General features: G+C 42.8%; 1 protein-coding gene across 1 annotated transcript in view; it reads left to right on the top strand.

Annotated features, from left to right (window-relative positions):
• LOC147711486 (trypsin-3-like) overlaps nt 1-3,223 on the top strand; it is a 341,427-nt gene extending 338,204 nt beyond the window's left edge. The window contains exon 5 of the mRNA XM_086919495.1: nt 3,080-3,223. Coding sequence (XP_086775621.1) covers nt 3,080-3,223 — 144 coding nt within the window. The remainder of the gene's footprint in view (nt 1-3,079) is intronic.
• The last annotated feature ends 16,165 nt before the right edge of the window (nt 3,224-19,388 follow it).

The following is a 19,388-nucleotide window of genomic DNA, read 5'->3' on the forward strand; positions in this document are numbered from 1 at the left end:
GAGCAGCTTCAGGATTGGCCACAGGGGAGACTGGGAGCCTCTGCCTACAATGCCACCATGAGAGGAGCAGAAGCCCGGCGATGCTGCTGGCTGCATGTACGTTTTTTATTCTTCTTTTCCTTCTTTCTTTTTTGCCCTCCCCCCTGATCTTCAGTCCCTCTCTCAGTGTATGATTAGTATGTGTTTTTATATTTCAAAAGATCTGGCACAGAGCTAAGCATGTCCCTGTCAAATATAAAAATAGAAAGCCATTCATTGGCAGACTAGGAAAGCCATGGCATTGAACGGAAGAATTGCTCAAACAAACAAGCAACAGAAATATATGTTTGGAAATTCAAGATTTGTTTATAGATAAGATAAGCTTATATTGTATTAATTTGTTTGAAAATAATAAAAAATAAGTAGGTATTACATTGGTAAGCCTTCTTATTGAATGTTCGCCAGTGGTTTCAGAGCTGGTACAGAAAAGTGATCTAACTGTGAATTAATATCCGTATTCCAAAATGCTGAATTCATTTTCAAGATGTGTTGCTACCCTAAACAAATGAAATAGTTAAATGGATGGTTAACACAGCATTTCCTCTTTCTTTAAGTGCTGGTAAAAAATACTTTCACAATAGCAGTGATATGCCTTGGCCATCAATCAACACACCTCTCAAACTCACCCTTGCCAGCAATCTTTAATCAAGTATCTACTAATGACTCTTATCGAGTGTGTGAAAATAAACAGATACATAATGCAGAATACAGTCAGCAAAATATTTCACTTTCCCACATTGCACTTTATTTTCTTTCGATGTATATGTTTTGTTAAATCTACTCTATAGTGTCAATGTACTTGAAAAGTACATCACTTGTTAGAATACATGTTTTAATGTCCTTACAATGTGTTTTGTATTTAAATTTTAATTTATTAAAATCTACATTGTTGCCTAAAACAGATTTTAAATATTAGAAAACAATACCCCAACACAAACACAAATTTCTCTAATTTGACTGACCTATCTGCTGTCTCAGGCAACCAATGTATACAAAATTGATGATGCTCAAATGCTGTAAAACGATTTGCAAAATGAATTGAAATATTATATATATCAATACCTATCTCGCTCCCTGTCTCTCTCTCTCTCTCTCTCTCTCTCTCTCTCTCTATATATATATATATATATATATATATATATATATATATATATATATATATATATATATATATATATATATATATATATATATATATATATATATATATATATATTTTTTTTTTTTTTTTGGCAGCAACTACTCTGGTATTAACGGATGATAATGATATGGATTCTTGCCCATACAGGGCATCATAACTTGTGCAAGGCAACAGGGTTGAAAAAACAACTGTCCATTAAGCCCATCCAGGGCACAATTTTGTACATAATGAATTAACTTATAATCACATTGATTTCTTTTTGTATATAGAAGAAGGAGAGTACATTGCGAACTGTTGATGTAAAATATGTATACATAATGGACATTATTAGACATATACCCTGTTACTTGACCTTTGTTTTAAGGAATTTTCACTTTTATTCACGTTCTCGCACTAGAACTTTTTTTCAAACGTCATTCGTCCCCTTGTATACACTGTAATTAGTGTTATTTGTGATATGCTGAATTGCACTTTCAAATATGGCCGCCGTAAACACCTTGGCGAGCATTAGTCCACTGTCTATGTCGTGTAAAGTGGTTGGGGATATAATGACAAAGCACACAGAGAATGGCTGACACTGAGGAAGCCAAATAGGTGAAACGCGTCTGTCGAGGGGGCAGGGGGGTCTGCCAATAAACCATCTTGGTTAACACACTGACTTGGAGTGCCGTCCTTTTTTGACCTCTGGAGAATCACGGAGGTGTGTGGAACCACATATATATATATATATATATGTATATATATATATATATATATATATATAGAGAGAGAGAGAGAGAGAGAGAGAGAGATATAGATATAGATATATATGAGTAAGATGTGTAATATGGTTCTATATTGCTCTCTGGGGGCTCATGTAATATTTATAACCCACTCGGCCAACATGCCTTGTCACTGTTTGACCCTTTGACGAGCCACTGTTAAGGTGTCACATTTTTCATTGTCTTTTATGTGCACATGTTGTGGCCAACGAGAATCCGGCGTCTCGCTCACTGTAGACTGTCCGATTGCAGGCTTTCTCTCATTAGCATCTGGTCCTTGTTAAGAGAAAGGAAACACCGTTCAGTCTCTGAGAGATCCAGTTTGTACAAACTCAGATTTTACAGAAACAGAAAAGGAATGGACTCAGGTCAATCCAAGGGTGCATTATCATAGAACACATAGAACACATCCAGATTAATGCATTTCCTTTAATAAACTGTGACACAACAGAAATGCTAATTATGTAAATAGATAGGGCCCGATTCACAGAACTGATGACAAAATCCTAAACTTACTACTCATGGTATTCACAGAATGCACTTTCGACTGTCCTAAGTTTACATCCGCACTCGGGCCGGAATTTCCGCACCCGGAGTGTAAGCTCCACACCCGGAGTGAGTGGAAGCTCCACACCTGAAGCAGAATTTCAACCATTGGTCCGGAATCTCCACTTCTGGGCCGGAATACCCATAATCTGGTGTTAATTGACTATGATGCATTGTGGGTATTCCGGCCAGGAAGAGGAGATTCCGGCCCGATGGTGGAAATTCCGCTCCAGGCTCCAGGTGTGGAGCTTACACTCTGGGTGCAGAGCTTTCACTCAGGGTGCGGAATTTCAGGCCCGAGTGGGGACGTAAACTTAGGACAGTGGTAAGTGCATTCTGTGAATACCATGAGTAGTAAGTTTAGGATTTTGTCAGATGTTAGTTCTGTGAATCGGGACCTGAAAGTAAATAAAGGAAGTGTGCTTACTGTACATTCCAAGAATCTGTTCCCTTTTCTGCTGCATTCATTGGAATTCTAGTAAATGCAGCCCCTTTATTATGAGTTCCACACCATTACCCTGGGGAGTGCGGGTATGCAAGTTGAGGCCTAAATTACTATTCTAAATACATTTAATTTCTGATTCTTTCACAGGGTGATTCCGGTGGGCCACTTGTGTGTAATGGTCGTCTTTTTGGGATCGTATCTTGGGGAAATAGCTGTGCTAGCCCAAAATACCCCGGTGTCTATACAGCTGTGGCCAAATTTCAAAGGTGGATTTACAAGAACATCGTCTAATGAGTACAGGAGTGAGATTGAAAACCATCAAGAACTTGCTCCACGTCATCGTTTAGAGTCCTTTTTTGAGACATCAAAGCAGAACTGTGAAGGATTGCCACATCCTCCCAAAGCCACTTCTGAGGAGGACGACTTGAACATAATGCTGCACATTGGTATAGAATGGGTCGGCATTTGAAATGGCCACCACTTTTTTTAACAATAAGACATTAAAAAATGGAGGACTTCAACATGATTTGAAAATCACAAAAAATAAAAGAAGTCTGTGCTGCAACACAAGCGAACAAAATGCATAATGTTATTCAAGCACAAATGTATGAAATCATCCAATGCAAGAAAAAAAGGAGTGAAATATTGGGAATACTCCTGACAGAACATCTATTTTCTGGAGAAAAAAAAACTTTTTCTTTAATGCATGATTAACTTTTAAACATAAGCCCTACCTGATCAATTCAATATATCCGGAATCAAATACATTCAGATGCTTTCCTATTTTAAATTCTAATGCCTTAGGATAGGTTAAACATAGTTTAGAATGCACTAAATTAATGGAAGGAAACTCTTGGACAAACCTGAACTTCTGGCAATTACTGTAATGCATTCTATTCCATTGCATGTATTTTTCATTAGAGATCATTGCGATAATTTCTTCTGGGCTACTGTCAGTACTAAATTTGAGCCTGTGATTTCCGGTTCTCGGCAGCAGCAATTTATGGTCCTCTCTAGCACAGTGTACCACTTGGTGGCGCTATCCATTAAATTTTGTGATGAGCAGACCTGTTTAATAATTCAGTATTAATTAAAAATTAATAAAAAGCTGCCATTCTTATGGATTTGGAGTAGCCAGAATTGGCACACTTGTAGAAGTGGGATGGTTATGTCTTACTTGCCACTGGCAGGGGCAGTGGGTGGTGCAAGCTGCATGGGCCTCTGTGGGTGGACCCTAGCGCTTACTTTTTTTGTTTTTTTTACAAATTAAGCTCTGGCTGATGTTTGCCATACCTGCACTGTAGGCAAGGGGTCTGCGTGCAGACAGCCATCTTACAAGAAGAGAGCCTGTTCTGAATAATTTGCACACAAAGGCATAACATTTTTCAGATCCCATGGAACTGCTACTGGCTGTAGAAGTAAAAAGAAACAGGCATCCTAATCGAAATAATAGGGGGGACACTTGCTTCCTTTAAAAGAACATAAGCATTGTATTATGGATTAATTTACTTGAATGCACTATCCCTAGGCAGTGATCAAAGGTGGTGCATGCGATTAAATATCAGTATTGTACACAATCGCAATATGTAGCTAAATGAACTGAGTTCACTCCTCCAAAATACTTTTTCCCTGTTGGTGCTCAGCTCTGGCCTATAGGGGAGGAGAGGGAACCTGAACACGGTGGCAGGTATTGGTGCCTTGTGGTGGTAAATGCAGGAAAGGGTCATAGTCAAGTGATGGTGGGACAGCCTGAGCCATGCACAAGAGAGAGATGACATCCTGGAGCCATTTTGCAGAGAGGGAAAGGGCTAGTGGGCTTGTATCTCCCCAAAGAGGTGAAATAAGTATTCTGGTAGGGGTATTGAAGTTGCTGGGTATCCTAGGGTGAAGGGAAGTACATGCATCACAACAGCAAGCATTTTCCAGCTTGTTGGTCGCAACCCAGATTTCAGTCCCTTCTGCCTGACTGAGGTGTGGCCCCGACAGTGTTCTTGCTACTGGGTCATATGTTAGGCTGCAGGATTTCTTGTGACTAACACATGACTCTGGAGATCTCTGTAGAGAGGAAAGTGCAGTTTGATGTCCAAAATAGGCAGCTTACAACATGTAAATGTAAATGTGTTTCGATTTATATAGCGCACTTTAACCCAAGGGTCTCAAGGCGCTTGCTTAGGGAACCCGTCCTGGTATTCCCCTGTGAGATATCCCGGCCAGGTATCCACAAGGTGAAAGCCAGGCATCCTGCCGCAAGGGGCTGTAGTGGAGATTAAGCAAGCTATTGCCCAGAGTCGCAGAGTGTGACCCCGTGAGTCGAGTAGGCACCGGAGCGAGAATTGTCAACTCCGTGGATTTTTTGAGCCCGAGACCCGCCAAGGCGGGGAATCGAACACTGGTCCACGGCCGATCTCAGCTTCCGGGTCTGCCGCCTCTAACCACTGAGCCACGCTTCTCCACTGAAGCAACACAACACAACAGAGGTCTCTGGGGAGTGTAAACCTGTTACCACTGTCTCTATGGTGTCTTGTCTCCACACTAACGAATGTTATTCTTGTAAAAAGAGATTACGGGCCAAGACTCTTTCACCATGGTGTTCAGTTTCTCGTGAACAAGAAAATTGACACAACATTACTCTTTCACAATCATAAACAAGAAATTCTCATAATTGATATTTGATATTTGATATTTATGTGCATTTGTAAAGCGCGGACGTTCGCTCCCAGGGGAGCATCATGGCGCTGAGCAAGCTGCGGAGGATACCTGAAAAAGTGGAGTGTGATGAAGGAATGAAACTAAATGGCAGCCAAAACAGAGGAGTCTGGTTGTTGGTAGACCCATGTCTTGAGAAGTTTTCTGAAATTGTTCTCATTTTCTGTAAGTCTAAGGTTGGCAGGTATGTTGTTCCAGGCTTTGGCTGCCAGAACAGTGAAGGATTTCCCACCTTTGGTCTTATATTTGAATCTGGGGATTAAGACAAGATTTGTCCCGGAGGATCTCAAGCAACGCGGGGGATTATAGCGCGTGAAACGATTTGCAAAGTAGTGGGGCCCTGTATTTTGCATAGTTTTGAAAACTGTGAGAAGCAGTTTAAAAAGGATTCTTTTATGCAGCGGCAGCCAGTGCAGCGAATTTAGTGCTGCAGACGCTGATGACCTTCTAGGGAGTTGTAAAACCAGTCTGGCTGCAGCATGTTGTATGCTCTGCAGCTTTCTGAGGGTAGATTTTTTCACTCCGGCCATAAGGCCATTGCAGTAGTCAAGTCGGGAAAGAATGAGAGCTACCGCGACTGACTTTCTGGCTGCAATTGGGAGGAAATCGAAGAATTTCTTCAGAGATTTTATTTGTCCAAAACAGCGACCGGCAGTAATCTTAACGTGGTCATCGAAGGAGAGAGATGAATCGAATTGCACGCCTAGGTTCCGGGCTGATGGTACTGCACTGGGAGGGGCTTCTGATCCTAAGGGCCACCAGTCTTTCGGACAAAAAGACAGATTTTTACCCAATGGGATGATCTCTGTCTTAGCACTGTTGCATCTTAGGTGGTTAGTATTTAGCCACTTGAAAACATCAGAGAGACAGTTTTTGAACCGGAGGTCTGCGTCAGTCCGCTGTTTGTCAATGGTGACGACCAATTGAGTGTCGTCAGCATAAGACGTGACAAGAATCCCATGTGATTCTATCACAGCTAGGAGGGGTGCCATGTAGATGTTAAAAAATAGAGGGCTTAATATGGACCCCTGGGGCACTCCAGATGTGATGAGTTTTTCGCAGGATAGATAGGGACCGAGGGACACAGTCTGGGACCTATTAGATAGGAAAGATGAAATCCAGGCCAAGGCTGTGTCTGTCACGCCAATCTCTCGCATTCTGTTGATTAAGATGGCATGCGAGATAGTGTTGAACGCTGCTGTGAGATCCAGCAGGATGAGGACAGCTTGCTTACCCTCATCCTGCAGGAATTTGATGGAATCAGCAAGTTCGATCAAGGCTGTTTCGGTGGAGTGACCGGAGCGAAAACCCGATTGTTGAGGGTGCAGGATGTTATGGGCTTCTGCAAAAGTTTTAAGCTCCTCATGTACTAAATGCTCCGTGACTTTGCCAAGAATAGGAAGTAAGGAGATAGGGCGCATGTTAGTCAAGTCCGTTGGCGATTTGTTCTGCTTTTTCAACAAGGGTTTTACGGTGGCCTTCTTCCAGTCATCCGGTACAAGTCCGGATTCGAGGGATTCATTAATAATGGCATTAATGTAGGGGTTAACTGCCTCAATCAGGTGATGTAAAATGATGGGAGGACAGGAGTCAGTAGGCGCTCCTGATTTACAGGCCCGAATTGCCTTGCTAGTTTGTTGCAGGGAGACAGATCTGAAACTGGAGAGAGGAGGGTAGTTGACTGTTACCTCTAAGGGGTTTGTCGGAGGGGGAGGAAAATCTTTCTGGATATTGACGATTTTGTCAACGAAGAAATCTGCAATTTGGTTGCATAAGCTCTCTGAGGGGGGTATTTCGGTAGTGAGGGCTTTCGGATGGGTGAATGACTTAACTATAGTAAAGATAGTTTTTTGGTTTTGGTGGGCTTCCGTTATGAGCTTAGTGTAATATTCCTTTTTTGCTGTTTTTATGTCAGAGAGGTATAATTTCCTCTGTTGTACATAACATGTTCTGGAGACCGTGTCGTATGTTTGTCTCCAGTGTCTTTCTAATCTCCGACATAGAAGGTGACTATCGGCTAAGGTCTGAGTGAACCAGGGGGCATTGGGTTTTTTCTTCTTAGGACCCTTTTCCTGATGGCTTTTGGAATCGGTATTGGCCGTGACAATTTGGTTCATCCAGATATGGAAGTTGCAGGAGTCAGTTTCAACATCTCCAGTTACTATAGGGGATGGGGGTAGTGGTTTTGACTCCAGCTTTATGCGTTCGGTCACCTTCTTCCAGTTGACTGTAAAGGTGGCTGAGGTATACCTGGTACTGGGTAGGGTAGGAAGAGGTATCATAATATCAAACGGGATAAAATGATGATCGGTCCAAATTTGAGGTAGCGGGGGGGAGGTGGAGAGGGTTGAGAGATTGGAGCAAATGCCATCAAGAGTGTGTCCAGCACTGTGAGTGGCAGTGGTGATACGTTGGGAGAGTCCAAAGATGTTTAAGGATTGTAGGAAGGAGATGGTATGGGGGTCAGTGAGCGATTCCATGTGTAGGTTTATATCGCCAATAAGAGTGAAGTTGGGGTACTGTAGCATGAGCGCTCCGAGGGCCTCATCCAAAGAGTTAAGAAAGGAAGTAGGATTACCAGGAGGACGATATAAGAGCCCCCCCGAGAGAGAAAAAGAGGCGTTGATTTTAATTGAAAAACCCAAGCCTTCAGTATCCTTGAGGTGACATAGATCAAATGTGTGACAGGGAAAAGTTTCCTTAATGATTAGAGCGACCCCGCCACCTCGACCAGAAGGTCTATCCCGCCTGAAGATGGTGAAGTCAGGGGGGAGGGCAATAGCCAGATCGGGGTTGGAGGAATCATTGAGCCAGCTTTCGGTAATAAACAGGGCATCCAGTTCGTGGCTTAATATTAAGTCATGCACGTCTTGGCAGTGACAGGCTAGGGACCTGGCATTAACAAGACCTCCCTTGAAGTGGGTAGGACGAATTTTTAAGGGGGAATGCGCGTCGGTAACGTCATTTATAGGCACAGGGGGAGTCCACTCACAACGGGGACATACAAGGGGGCTGGTAAGGGGATCAATAGGGGGGCAGTCTGAACAGTGGGGAGCGAGTGGAGGACGTAAGGACAGTAGATAGTTATTGTCATACCTGATGGTGTGTTGCAACCGGGCAGCATGCCCGGCGCCCGGCGCGGTCTGGTCGTGGACGGGCGCAGACGGGCTTGGCTTAGGCGCGGCTTCGGCGCGCGTCCGGCGCGCCCGCTGCGCCGTCTGGCCGGTCTACACATAATATAGGGAGAAAAGGGGGTGGGAGTATGGCGCGACTAGAGTGCTCTCCCTGCCTCCCTCAAGATGGCGCCCACCGTCGCCGAGATTCGGCAAAAGCGGCAGTGCCGACTGTGGGCTTTTCAAATGTGTCAGTGGTGTCAGTGTGCCTGCTAAATATTTCCCCTTAACTCTGGCAAGCCCCCCAAGTATTGGAACAACAGTAAAAACAATTAGATTAAAAACGCTCAGGTGCAATTTCGATGGTGAAACGCGCTATTTCTAAGGTTCACAAAGTTCACCACAAATTACAGAGATTCAAACACAGCTCGCAGCCCCAGTTGCCTCACCGGGGAGAGCTACTGTAGGGCACCGAGCGCGAAGAAGACGCGGATTAAATATTCCAAGGGGGCGGGAGTATGGCGCGACTAGAGCGCTCTCCCTGCCTCCCTCAAGATGGCGCCCACCGCCATATGCTAATAATACAATGATGACTATACATTTATTTTATTACCTAGCATTCTTTGATTTTGAGTTCAACTTCATTGCACATACTGCAAAGTGAATACACACTCCCAATAATAGAGTGTGATTCAACAAAAATTACAGACTTTGGTCAAATGAACCTGAGATCTAGGTGCAGGTTGCATGTAGCTGAAACCTTCAGCTTCCTCACTAGACCAGTTATCCCTACTCTCTACTCTATGCATGTATTAAGGGCCAGATGTAAGAAGCATTTTACCTGCAAAATGTTTTTTTGGTATGTACCAACCCTATTTTGCGAGTCGAAACCATTACCAACTCGCAAAATAAGGCATGCGAGTTGGTATTAGGAAGGAGCATGTTAAGGGTGTCTCTTCCTAATAGTGAATTTCACTGATATGTAGGAATAATTTGTGACCGGGAACGCGGTCGCAAAACATTTGCAGTTATCACCAACTTCAAGTTGGTGGTCACCTATTCGCAAACAGGAAGGGTACCGCAAAGGACCCTTTCCCCTCTGTGAATGTGGGAGCCAACATTTTTTAGGAGCAGCCAGTGGTCCAATGGAGCACTACCTACTCTTAAAAAATGAAAAGGAAACTTTTCTTTTTTTCTTTTTTAAATGCATCCCATATTCCTTTATGGAAAACAGGCTGCACTTCAAAATAATATACTGCTTTATTTAAAAGCATTCCAGCAGGACACCATCCCTGTGAGTGCTAATCATTCCCAATAGGTTCCAAATTGTGACCTGCCTCATGAATATTAATGAGGGGTGTCCCTTGTGACCCATTGGGAATCGCAAAAAGTGTAAAACACACAGTTGTACATAGCTGTATGCGATTTCCTAATAGCGAATCTTAAAAATGTGCTATTAGGAAAACAGAAGGGTAAGTCTATGTATATCTGGCCCCAAATGTATTCAAATATCATGCAACGCAGTGAAGTAACTAAACTTTCTGTGCTGTGTTGCTGAAAAGGAAAGAGCAGAATAGAGCCACATCTACTAAGCTTTGGTGCTGTATTCCTATTTCCTTGCACTGTTGCACTTTTGGGGGCCATGTGCCAATGCACACAATCTTGCACCATATCTGTTCTCTAAAGCATACGTTTTGTGATGGGATGGGAATCTTCTGTTATATTTTATATCGGTATCCTAATATAGGTCCAGGGAAAATCGTACACTTTCCCTACATCAGCTCCTGTTATTTCATATGAAAGAACCTTATAAGGACATACCTCCAAATAAGTTAGTGTATAGGTTTAAGGCAACCAATATATAGACCATGATTAGTGCTAATACATGAACAATAAAACTATGAAAGAGCCAAAGACAACTATTGATTTATCAAAAGTGCAAAAAACAGCATTTATTAAGTTCATAAACAATTAGAAAAAGTGCAATAATCTTTCATTCAGTTTCATGTCCATCACACAGACTCTCAAACATACTGGGGACAACAAAAAAATAAAGTTGGGGTGATAATGTATTGTTCAAGGCTGATAAATTGACACAATATGTAAATAACAATGTTGAATAAAAATTGAGTGGCACAGATTCAAATGACTGGTGGAGTTCAACGCGCGTTTCGGCACAACAGCAGAACTACTAGTTCAACACAAAGAGTTGATAAAACACTACCTAAATATAACACATTTTGTCTTAAGGACACTCGCGGTCCAACCTACAGTAATTACACCAAATGTAGCTCCTACACAGAGCTCAGGTACTAAAATTACTCCACAAACATTACACGCGGTAATGGGCAAAGTGCCCACAAAACATGAACCTATTCCTTTCTATGTAGCTCAAAAAGTAACCCAGTTAGACGCAGTATTCCCAAATACAACACCATTTGAAAAACACAGAATGTTAACAATCTGTTTGCCCATGGGGATAAAACCACAGTTAGAGAATTGCACCTCTTGGGGTACAGTCTTTGCTGCCATATACACCAGAACTCATGGTATTACTTCATTAGCAGTAGTACCTGATGTATTAAGACAAATACAAAATGACTATGGAGCAGAACCTGCCCTAAACTTAGGGATGAAGTTATTAAATAACTAATACCAGGTATCAGCCATAGTACTAGCTAACATTAAAGTAGAAGCAGCATCAGTTGCAATCCACCAACGCCTCAGGGAGTTCTCTCCATTAGATCAGGAGGCTGAACTACCCAAAATAATTGAAACTGCAATCGCAGAACTAGGTAGAGATAGTTTGGAGGGAAGAGCTTTAATACCTCAACTACAGGGCAGTCCTGAAAAGGACAATTCTAAGCAGACATCTGTTTCCTCTAAAAAATAAATGGGACAATAAAAAAGTAAACTCTAAAGACCAGAGATCTCATTCCCGAGGTAGGTCTCCTCAACAGGAGCCCTCTGAAAAGAGGTATACCTTAGGAATATGGATAACATTAGGAAACCTGACAGGTATCAGGAGTCTGATACACGTTCCCCTCATCCTTTCAAGGCTCAAAGAAAGGCTCCGAAAGAGAAGGACGGTCAGAACACAGAGAGGAGTGCACGCAGTCCAGAGACAAGTAGGTGTTCAAGACTTCTTAAAAAGAAGAGAAGCAAAACCCCAAATCTCAATTTAAGAAAAAGAAAGTGGCTGGTCTGAAAATCAGACATGCCCAGAATTCTGAGGACACAACTTCTGAACAAGGAATGGGCTCTGACGATGCTAGACAGCGAGGCAGAAGTAACAAAAGCTCACCTGAACCTGAAGGAATTTCTGGTGACAGCAGACTTGAATGATTACATCACAGTGGAACTACCAGACACCAGGGGGAGCGTTCCACGTAGGTTACATGAGGTAATACTCTGGCTGGAAGGGGACAAGCCCAGGAAAGTAAAAGCTCTTCTTTGGAAGAACTTATCATCTGGTTATGAAATCCTGTTAGCAGAACAAGATTGGCCGCCTGCATTCGTTATGGAGTGCCCCAGGGGAGAAAGTATATTTTTTCCTGCATTTTCCACCCATGTTCCTGTTCCCTTAAAACATGAATCAAAAATCACGCCTTATAACAACTGCAATCTTTCATGGACTAAACACCTCATCTAGTTCCATGCCAAGGCTGGGTTTTGCCCAATCAATATTGCTAAAGACGTCATCCTTAGCACATTAGCACATATGAATAATTGAAGAGTACACTCTCCAGGGGGTATACTTCACCTCTCCCATTGACGCACAAGGTTTAATCCTCAACGTCATCCTCATACTGAACAATGGGTAACAGACGTACATAGACTGTATAAATACAGCACCTCTTGCTATCAGAAGGCAGGATTGTTACCAACACTACTACTGTTAATGGAACTATCAGGATCTACATGTTCCATTTGAAAAGAGACTGATTGCAATGCTATGTGACTTATATTCTTTCTTTGAAAATAAAGTGTAAAAAAAAAAAGGCAGGAGGGAACCGAGACTTCAAGGCCTACCACTGACCAGAGACGCTTCAGCTCTGGCATGCCATCGCTCCAGCTGACAGTGGTCTAACGATCCCTTGCGGGGTATCCAGCTCAAGTCCAGGACGAAGTTTCACACTCCCACTATTCAGGTATGGGGGTTTGTCTAAAGCCTAGTGGGATTCTTGGCTCTTAGGCTTAGTCTACATAGCACTTATTCATATGCTAGGTACACTTAGGTACATCTAGACAGGCATCTTAGGAGTACGCATTTTATTTTATAAAGGCATTTTATATTCATGTATATGTTCATGACTGTTGCAAAATGGTAGCACAATACTATTCCTTCTTATTCACTGTACTGCTGGTTCTATATCTCTGCTACTGTGTTACAGTCATAACAGCACACTTATTCTACATGAGAAGAACTACTGTACAATAAATTCTTATTGTAAACGCATTTAACTGTTTCTTCTCTGTATCTCTCTGAAAGCAAAACCAGTAAGCAGGAGTGACTGGTTGAAAAGTAATAAATTGTTTTCATGAGTCTAAGGTTATTGTGGTCTGAGGATGCCAAAAACTAATCTCTGTGATAATAAGAGATTCTAGTGGCACTGCGAGCTAGCTAAAGCAAACAATAGGCTAACATATGCGGTGGGGGTGTACAGAGTCAGTTTGCCACCAAGCCCACAGTATATGTTATTTGTAAACATCGTAGGTCCTGCATGACAGGCTACTATTAGGACTACACTACACTTCCAGTATAAAAACTAAGCTTTAAGGCTTTTATCACTTTGTAGGTGCTCTATACAGTGCAGCAAAGTTGGAAAACTGAGGATAAATGAAAACATTTCTTTTCATTGCGCCTGTCTTGAGCAGGCATAGAATTTTGGCCAAATCCATTTCTACTAATGCTAGTAGAGAGGGATTTGCTTCAAAACTCATTGGTGATTGCTTGTGAATGCCCATGCATCACCCATGCAATGCCCCCTTGATGCATAGCAACACAAAGCAGCAGATAACACACTTTTGTGATACTTTGGGATACTATCCTAAACAAAACCAGATTTGCGTGGGACTGTAAATCCCACAGTAACACTTTGTGGCAGTTCATGGTGTTTGTGCCACCAAACCTAACCAAAAAGGGTGCAGAGTTAAAGCAAGCATACAGTCAAAGAGTGATAGGAGAGTTAGCTGGTTTGTGGACTGTTAATGCATTTGGATGTAGCGTTCTTTAAAGAGGGGTGTCTTCAACACTTCTCTAAATTGGAGAATCATTGGGGGCAGACCTGATGGACACAGGGATGTTATTCTAGATCCTGGATGAAAAGGGCCTACTCACATTCCTTTTTCTGGCAAACCCAGAAGGATGAATACATTGTCTTATGTATGAGAATGATAAGGTGGCAGCGTCTTGGTATGAAAACATTATTCTTCCTACTGCACTATTCTGAGAAATATTGCCTCTCCTACCAGTAAAGGAAAAAGGAAAAAAGAACATATATCATTTTTCTTTTTTTCAGAATAATCTCTGTCTGTGTTGGTGCACATAAACAAAATGTTGGGGGTGATTCAAAGGAAGCATCAAGACTTCCCATTAACAGCAAACTTATTTACAAAAATAGTCATAAAATGTTTTTAGATGCTTCCTTTAACCCTTACCAATGCCCCTATAACAGGGTAGGCTTGCACATTGAATTTTCTCATCCAATGAGACCAATGGTTCATTTAGAGGTAGGTGGAATGTGGAAAAAGCAGAAGTAAATGGTTTGGGCATCCATTTGTACTCCTCAACCTATTCAGAGTTGAGGGCAAACGATTTTTGCTCTTTAGTTTGCCCCGCAGCTGCAGCCTGGTCATAACACAAAACACAAAATGAGTGCAAGAATAATAACGGAAATCATGTTGAGTTGTAAATAATCCGCCAGTTTGTATTGTTCACTGAGATATTTATTGACATACAGTATAATCACTTCAACATGTAAAAAGAGCCCAGAAGATCTGAATAATGGACCACACATGAGGTTCCATGAAAGAATACCCAAGGAACCAATGGCCTTTCAATAAATAATTACATCATATAACAGAGAACAGTACAGAAGTCCTACCTACCAATGCCACACCTCTACACCCTTTATTTTGTATTTAAAAAAACACAAGAATGTGTTAAAACAGAACACACACAAAAACACTAAAAATTAAAATAAACCAAAATTGAAAACTACACAAACTATTTGAAAATGTTGTCTATATGACAACTAAGAGGCCACTGTGGTAGCAAAACACTACCAGGAATGCTATAAAAAGCAGGACTGGGCGTAGTTCGCAGAGTTTTGCTATGCGGAACTCCAGGAAGTGACAAAAAAACTCAGTGGAGTTCCGCAAGTGTCGTAGTGCAGTGTGAACTGCCGTTTGCACTGGTCTTACTGCCGCTCGGATAGAAATTTTACCCAAGTGGCAGCCCGCACTCACAAACTTACCGTTCGCAAGCATGAGTGGGGAAAAAACTCAGTTGCACTATGCGGAGCAAATATTTCTGCACTTCACAAGCTCCGTAGAGTGCAGAAAACTCTGTGAATGGAGCAGAGTTCACTGCCCAGGCCTAATAAAAGTAAACTAGAAAATGTATTCAGTCAGCATATCTTTAAGGCAACTTGGTAACACGAACACTCCTCCTTTACCCAGAACTGTCCAGATTACTCGCTGAAATCCTATTGTCACTTCCTATGTCACACTTCTATACTCTGGCAACTCTCAACATATTTCACCATTGCCCACTTGATACCCATACTGTATTATCCCTTATTTACAATACTGTAACCGGGTCTCTGAATTTAGAAGAAACATTTCTTAACAAAATGGGGTCTTTGATCCGCACTACATCACCTCAAATTTGATGTTCCTGACAAAGTTGTCTTTACACCTCATGTCTCTCTGACAAGAAGCAATAGTAAGTTTGTTGCTCAAACTTTTGGCACTGTCACTGTGAGAAAATGGGTTTTTGTTGCAGTACCCCTCCTCCCACTTTTAGCCTGTTTTTTGATGCAAGTTTGACTGAGATGTACTGGGTCCCTCCTAGTCAGGTTCCCAGTACCAGTGTTCTTTCCCTAAAACTATACCACCATTGGCACAACTCAAACTACCGCTGTAAGTCCCTAGTAAGTGGAATGCCTGGTTTCTAGGGTATGGGTACTTAAAAGGGTCCTCTGGGGTTGCAGCTCTGCTGGTGCCACCCCAGGACCCCCTCACCAAGGCTATGCACTCTGCCATTGCAGGCTGCGTGCCTTGGAAAATCAGAAGAGTTGACATGGCACATAGATCTGTGTGCCATGCCTCCCATGCACTGCATAAGATATAGGTAAGTCACCTCTACTGCAGGCCTTTAGCCCTAAGGCAGGGTACACTGTAACTTATGTGTGCGAATATCAGCATGATCAGATTTGCCCCTATGATATCCAGTCCATTCTGGGATGTTGTAAGTGAACATGGAAGGTACATGGGCTGGATACCCGTCAACACGAGTTTCCTAGTTCCATGATGGCTTTTCTGATTTCTAAGATGTTTGGTACCAAACATCTTGACTTAACCGAACACTGCCGGGGTCTCTGGATCGTTTTCACCAGACTGCCTGCACCAGACATATGTCTGACCTCATAGGTTGAGAGCCATTGCTCTCAGAGAACAGAAACAATTCCTTCTCTGGGCGGGAGGTGCTTCACACCTCCTCCAGGACAGTATGGCCTTCCCGGGTGGGAAGCTGCAAAGGCAATGCCACTATTTAAATCCAACCCAGGAACCTCCCAGGTAGTGGGGATTGCCAACCCCCTTCTTGCTCCACTTTGGTGGTAGGAAAGGCGGGAATATTAGTTAGAAGAGGAAGAGGGTCCCCCTTAGCCTGCATCATCCCTAGGGCAAGTTAGGGAGGTGAACCTTTCTCCTGAAATTCCACCAACTTGAGATGGTGAGAGAAAACCTCCAATCTGGGCTAGAATAGTACCACTTCCTTCAGGAACTGGTCCCCAAAGAGTGAAGACACCATAAAAGTAGATAGCCCATTGGCTATTACCTGTATACCCTTCTAATGCCCCTAACTTCAGTATTTAAGTGGCTCACCGAGACCTGAACTCAGATTCATCGGACCAAAAGAGGCAAGGCAAAGAAGACGCACTGTACGAGAACTGAAACCCTGCTGCTGAAGAAAAAGGTGCCCAACCCTGCCATTTGCTTGAAGGACTCTACAATCACTGCATTCTGTCATCCTGAACCGGCAAATACTCCTAGAGCCCTGGAGCATCTACAAGGTTTGGGAAATCACTGAGAAGCTCCCTTGGAGTGAAGGTATCATTTCCCTGCACACCGCAGGCCCCAATCCTGTGAACTCTGGTTTGTTGACGTGCTGCTCCCTCGATGTGGCACTAAAGCAAGAAGAGGTACTCTAGCTCTGGAGGGTCAGATCTGCCTCTCCATCAAGATAGGAGGCACCAGGACCTACCAGAGCCACGGTGTACCAATTCGCAGGGTACCAGACCCCAACAGTAAAAATCAAGCAGAAGAGTCCACTCAAGACTCTCAAAGCACCAGAAGCAAGCACCGACTGAGGGATGTTGAGACACCCGAGATCCACTTTCTGAGTAGCCCAGCTGATCGGAGATTGCGTCTCCAAGTTAAGAGGCACCAGGAACTTTAATAGTTGCAGTGCCAAAATAACCAGGGTACCAGACCCTCAACAGTTAAAACTAAGAAGAGGAGTCCACTCTGGACACTCAAAGCACCAGAAGCAAGCACCCATTGAGGAACATCGAGAGACACTCAAGACCCACTTTCTGAGTGGCTCAGCTGTTCCGAGGTCGCCTCTCCAAGTTGCCTGCTCCTGATTGCGAGGATACTAAAGACACACAATGCCTGGCTGACCTGTTCGCTCTGCACTCCGCCCCACCGGCCCCAGCACCAACTAGCCAGCTCTGGTCCCATGGTCCCCGGGCCCTTATGACCTCCTCCCTTTAAGAGAACCCATCGGACTTAGCTGTAAGTCCACCTGTGCAGTGCATTTTCAAGTGGCCTCTTTTGTCTTTGCGCACCAGTTTCCAAGACCCTCATCACTCTGCTCTGACCCGATCCAGGACTCTTCCGAAATTCTCCTGCTGGATCTTTGGACCTGGTCCTGACATCGATCTAAAACAAGGTGAACTTTGTGAAAGCATTGACTGACTTTATATGCATTTTCCCTCTTTTTCCCCATTGTTTCCTATGGCGCGTAATTACGGACAAAAGTGATATATTTTCTGAACTTTGAAAAATTATAACTCCAAAATACTTACTTTAGAAATGTATTCTTGGTCTTTAAAAAAACTAAAAATCGACTTAATATTTATAAATTGGTCTCGGATTTACTCTTGAGTGTGTGTCTCATTTGTTGCCTCTTTGAGTACAACAAATGTTTAGGACTACCCTCTGATAAGCCTAACTGCTCACCCACACTACCACAAAAAGAGCATTGGAATTATCTGCTTTCACCTCTGTGTACCATTTGGGAATTCTCAGGACTCTCTGCGCAGTATACTCCTTAACACCATCGCTGCTGCAGCAATTCCCCTCCTGTGCTGCAGATGCTTGATTCCCATTGTTCATGAAGAGCTCAGCTCGTCATCAGCACAGCTCAACCGTGCCTCATGACGAGCTGAGCTCGTCATGAGCATCGAAGGGGTTAATACACTATATAGAGAGCAGCTTCCTACAGTCACTAGCTGCAGTCACATCACACCAATGACCCATTAACTTTACCTTTCAAAAAGGACATAGAGAAGACATCACTTTCTTCCCTCCCTATGAGCTCAAATGGTACTTTAACCGGTGATTGAGTAGGGTATCAATCTATAGCCACAAATTAACCCTCTAATAGCAACTTTACCATATACTCTGGATTTTGCAGCACTCTGGGTGCATTTCACTAAAACCCTGTTGAATCTCCCAACTATTTCATAGGCTTGGGGATGATACAATCATATACATACATGGTTCCATTGCACACTTGTCCAACAACTTTGGCATGGTGAATGATGTAAGTTGGACCTCATTATCCATAAGTAATTATTCAGGAGTCTCTTCTCTGGCAAAAACATCATAAATAAAGAATCACAGAACTAGTGTTGTGTTCTATCATGCCTCGTACCTCAACCTATCTAAAAAGATGATCGACTGACACAATAAAAAATCTTATATTGGGAGGTAACACATGATAAGGTCCCAAAAAATCAACACAAACTCTGTCATACTTTGCCAGGGTATGTAACAGATACTGGTACTGCATTACAAAATGCTTGTCTCAGTAGCAGCACTGCAAACAATTCCTTACTATTCTTTCTACATTCGCATCCACTCCAGGCCACTAGAAATCCTTCCTTATCCTATGTTTGGTTGTACTCATGCCCAGATGTCCTACATGAGCTGTCTCCAATGTTCTTTGCCAATAACATTCTGGGGGAAGCAACTTATCACCTCTTACCAGATATTCTCCTTCCAATGATAACTTGTCCGTAAACTTGATATAAGATGGCATTGGTACCTCTAAAGCTCTGTCTCTTGGCCACCCATATTTCACAAAATGTATAACTTTGCTCAAAAACATCAACCCATCTCAA

Source organism: Lissotriton vulgaris, chromosome 5 (genome assembly GCF_964263255.1).
Source record: "Lissotriton vulgaris chromosome 5, aLisVul1.2, whole genome shotgun sequence".
Lineage (NCBI taxonomy): Eukaryota > Metazoa > Chordata > Amphibia > Caudata > Salamandridae > Lissotriton > Lissotriton vulgaris.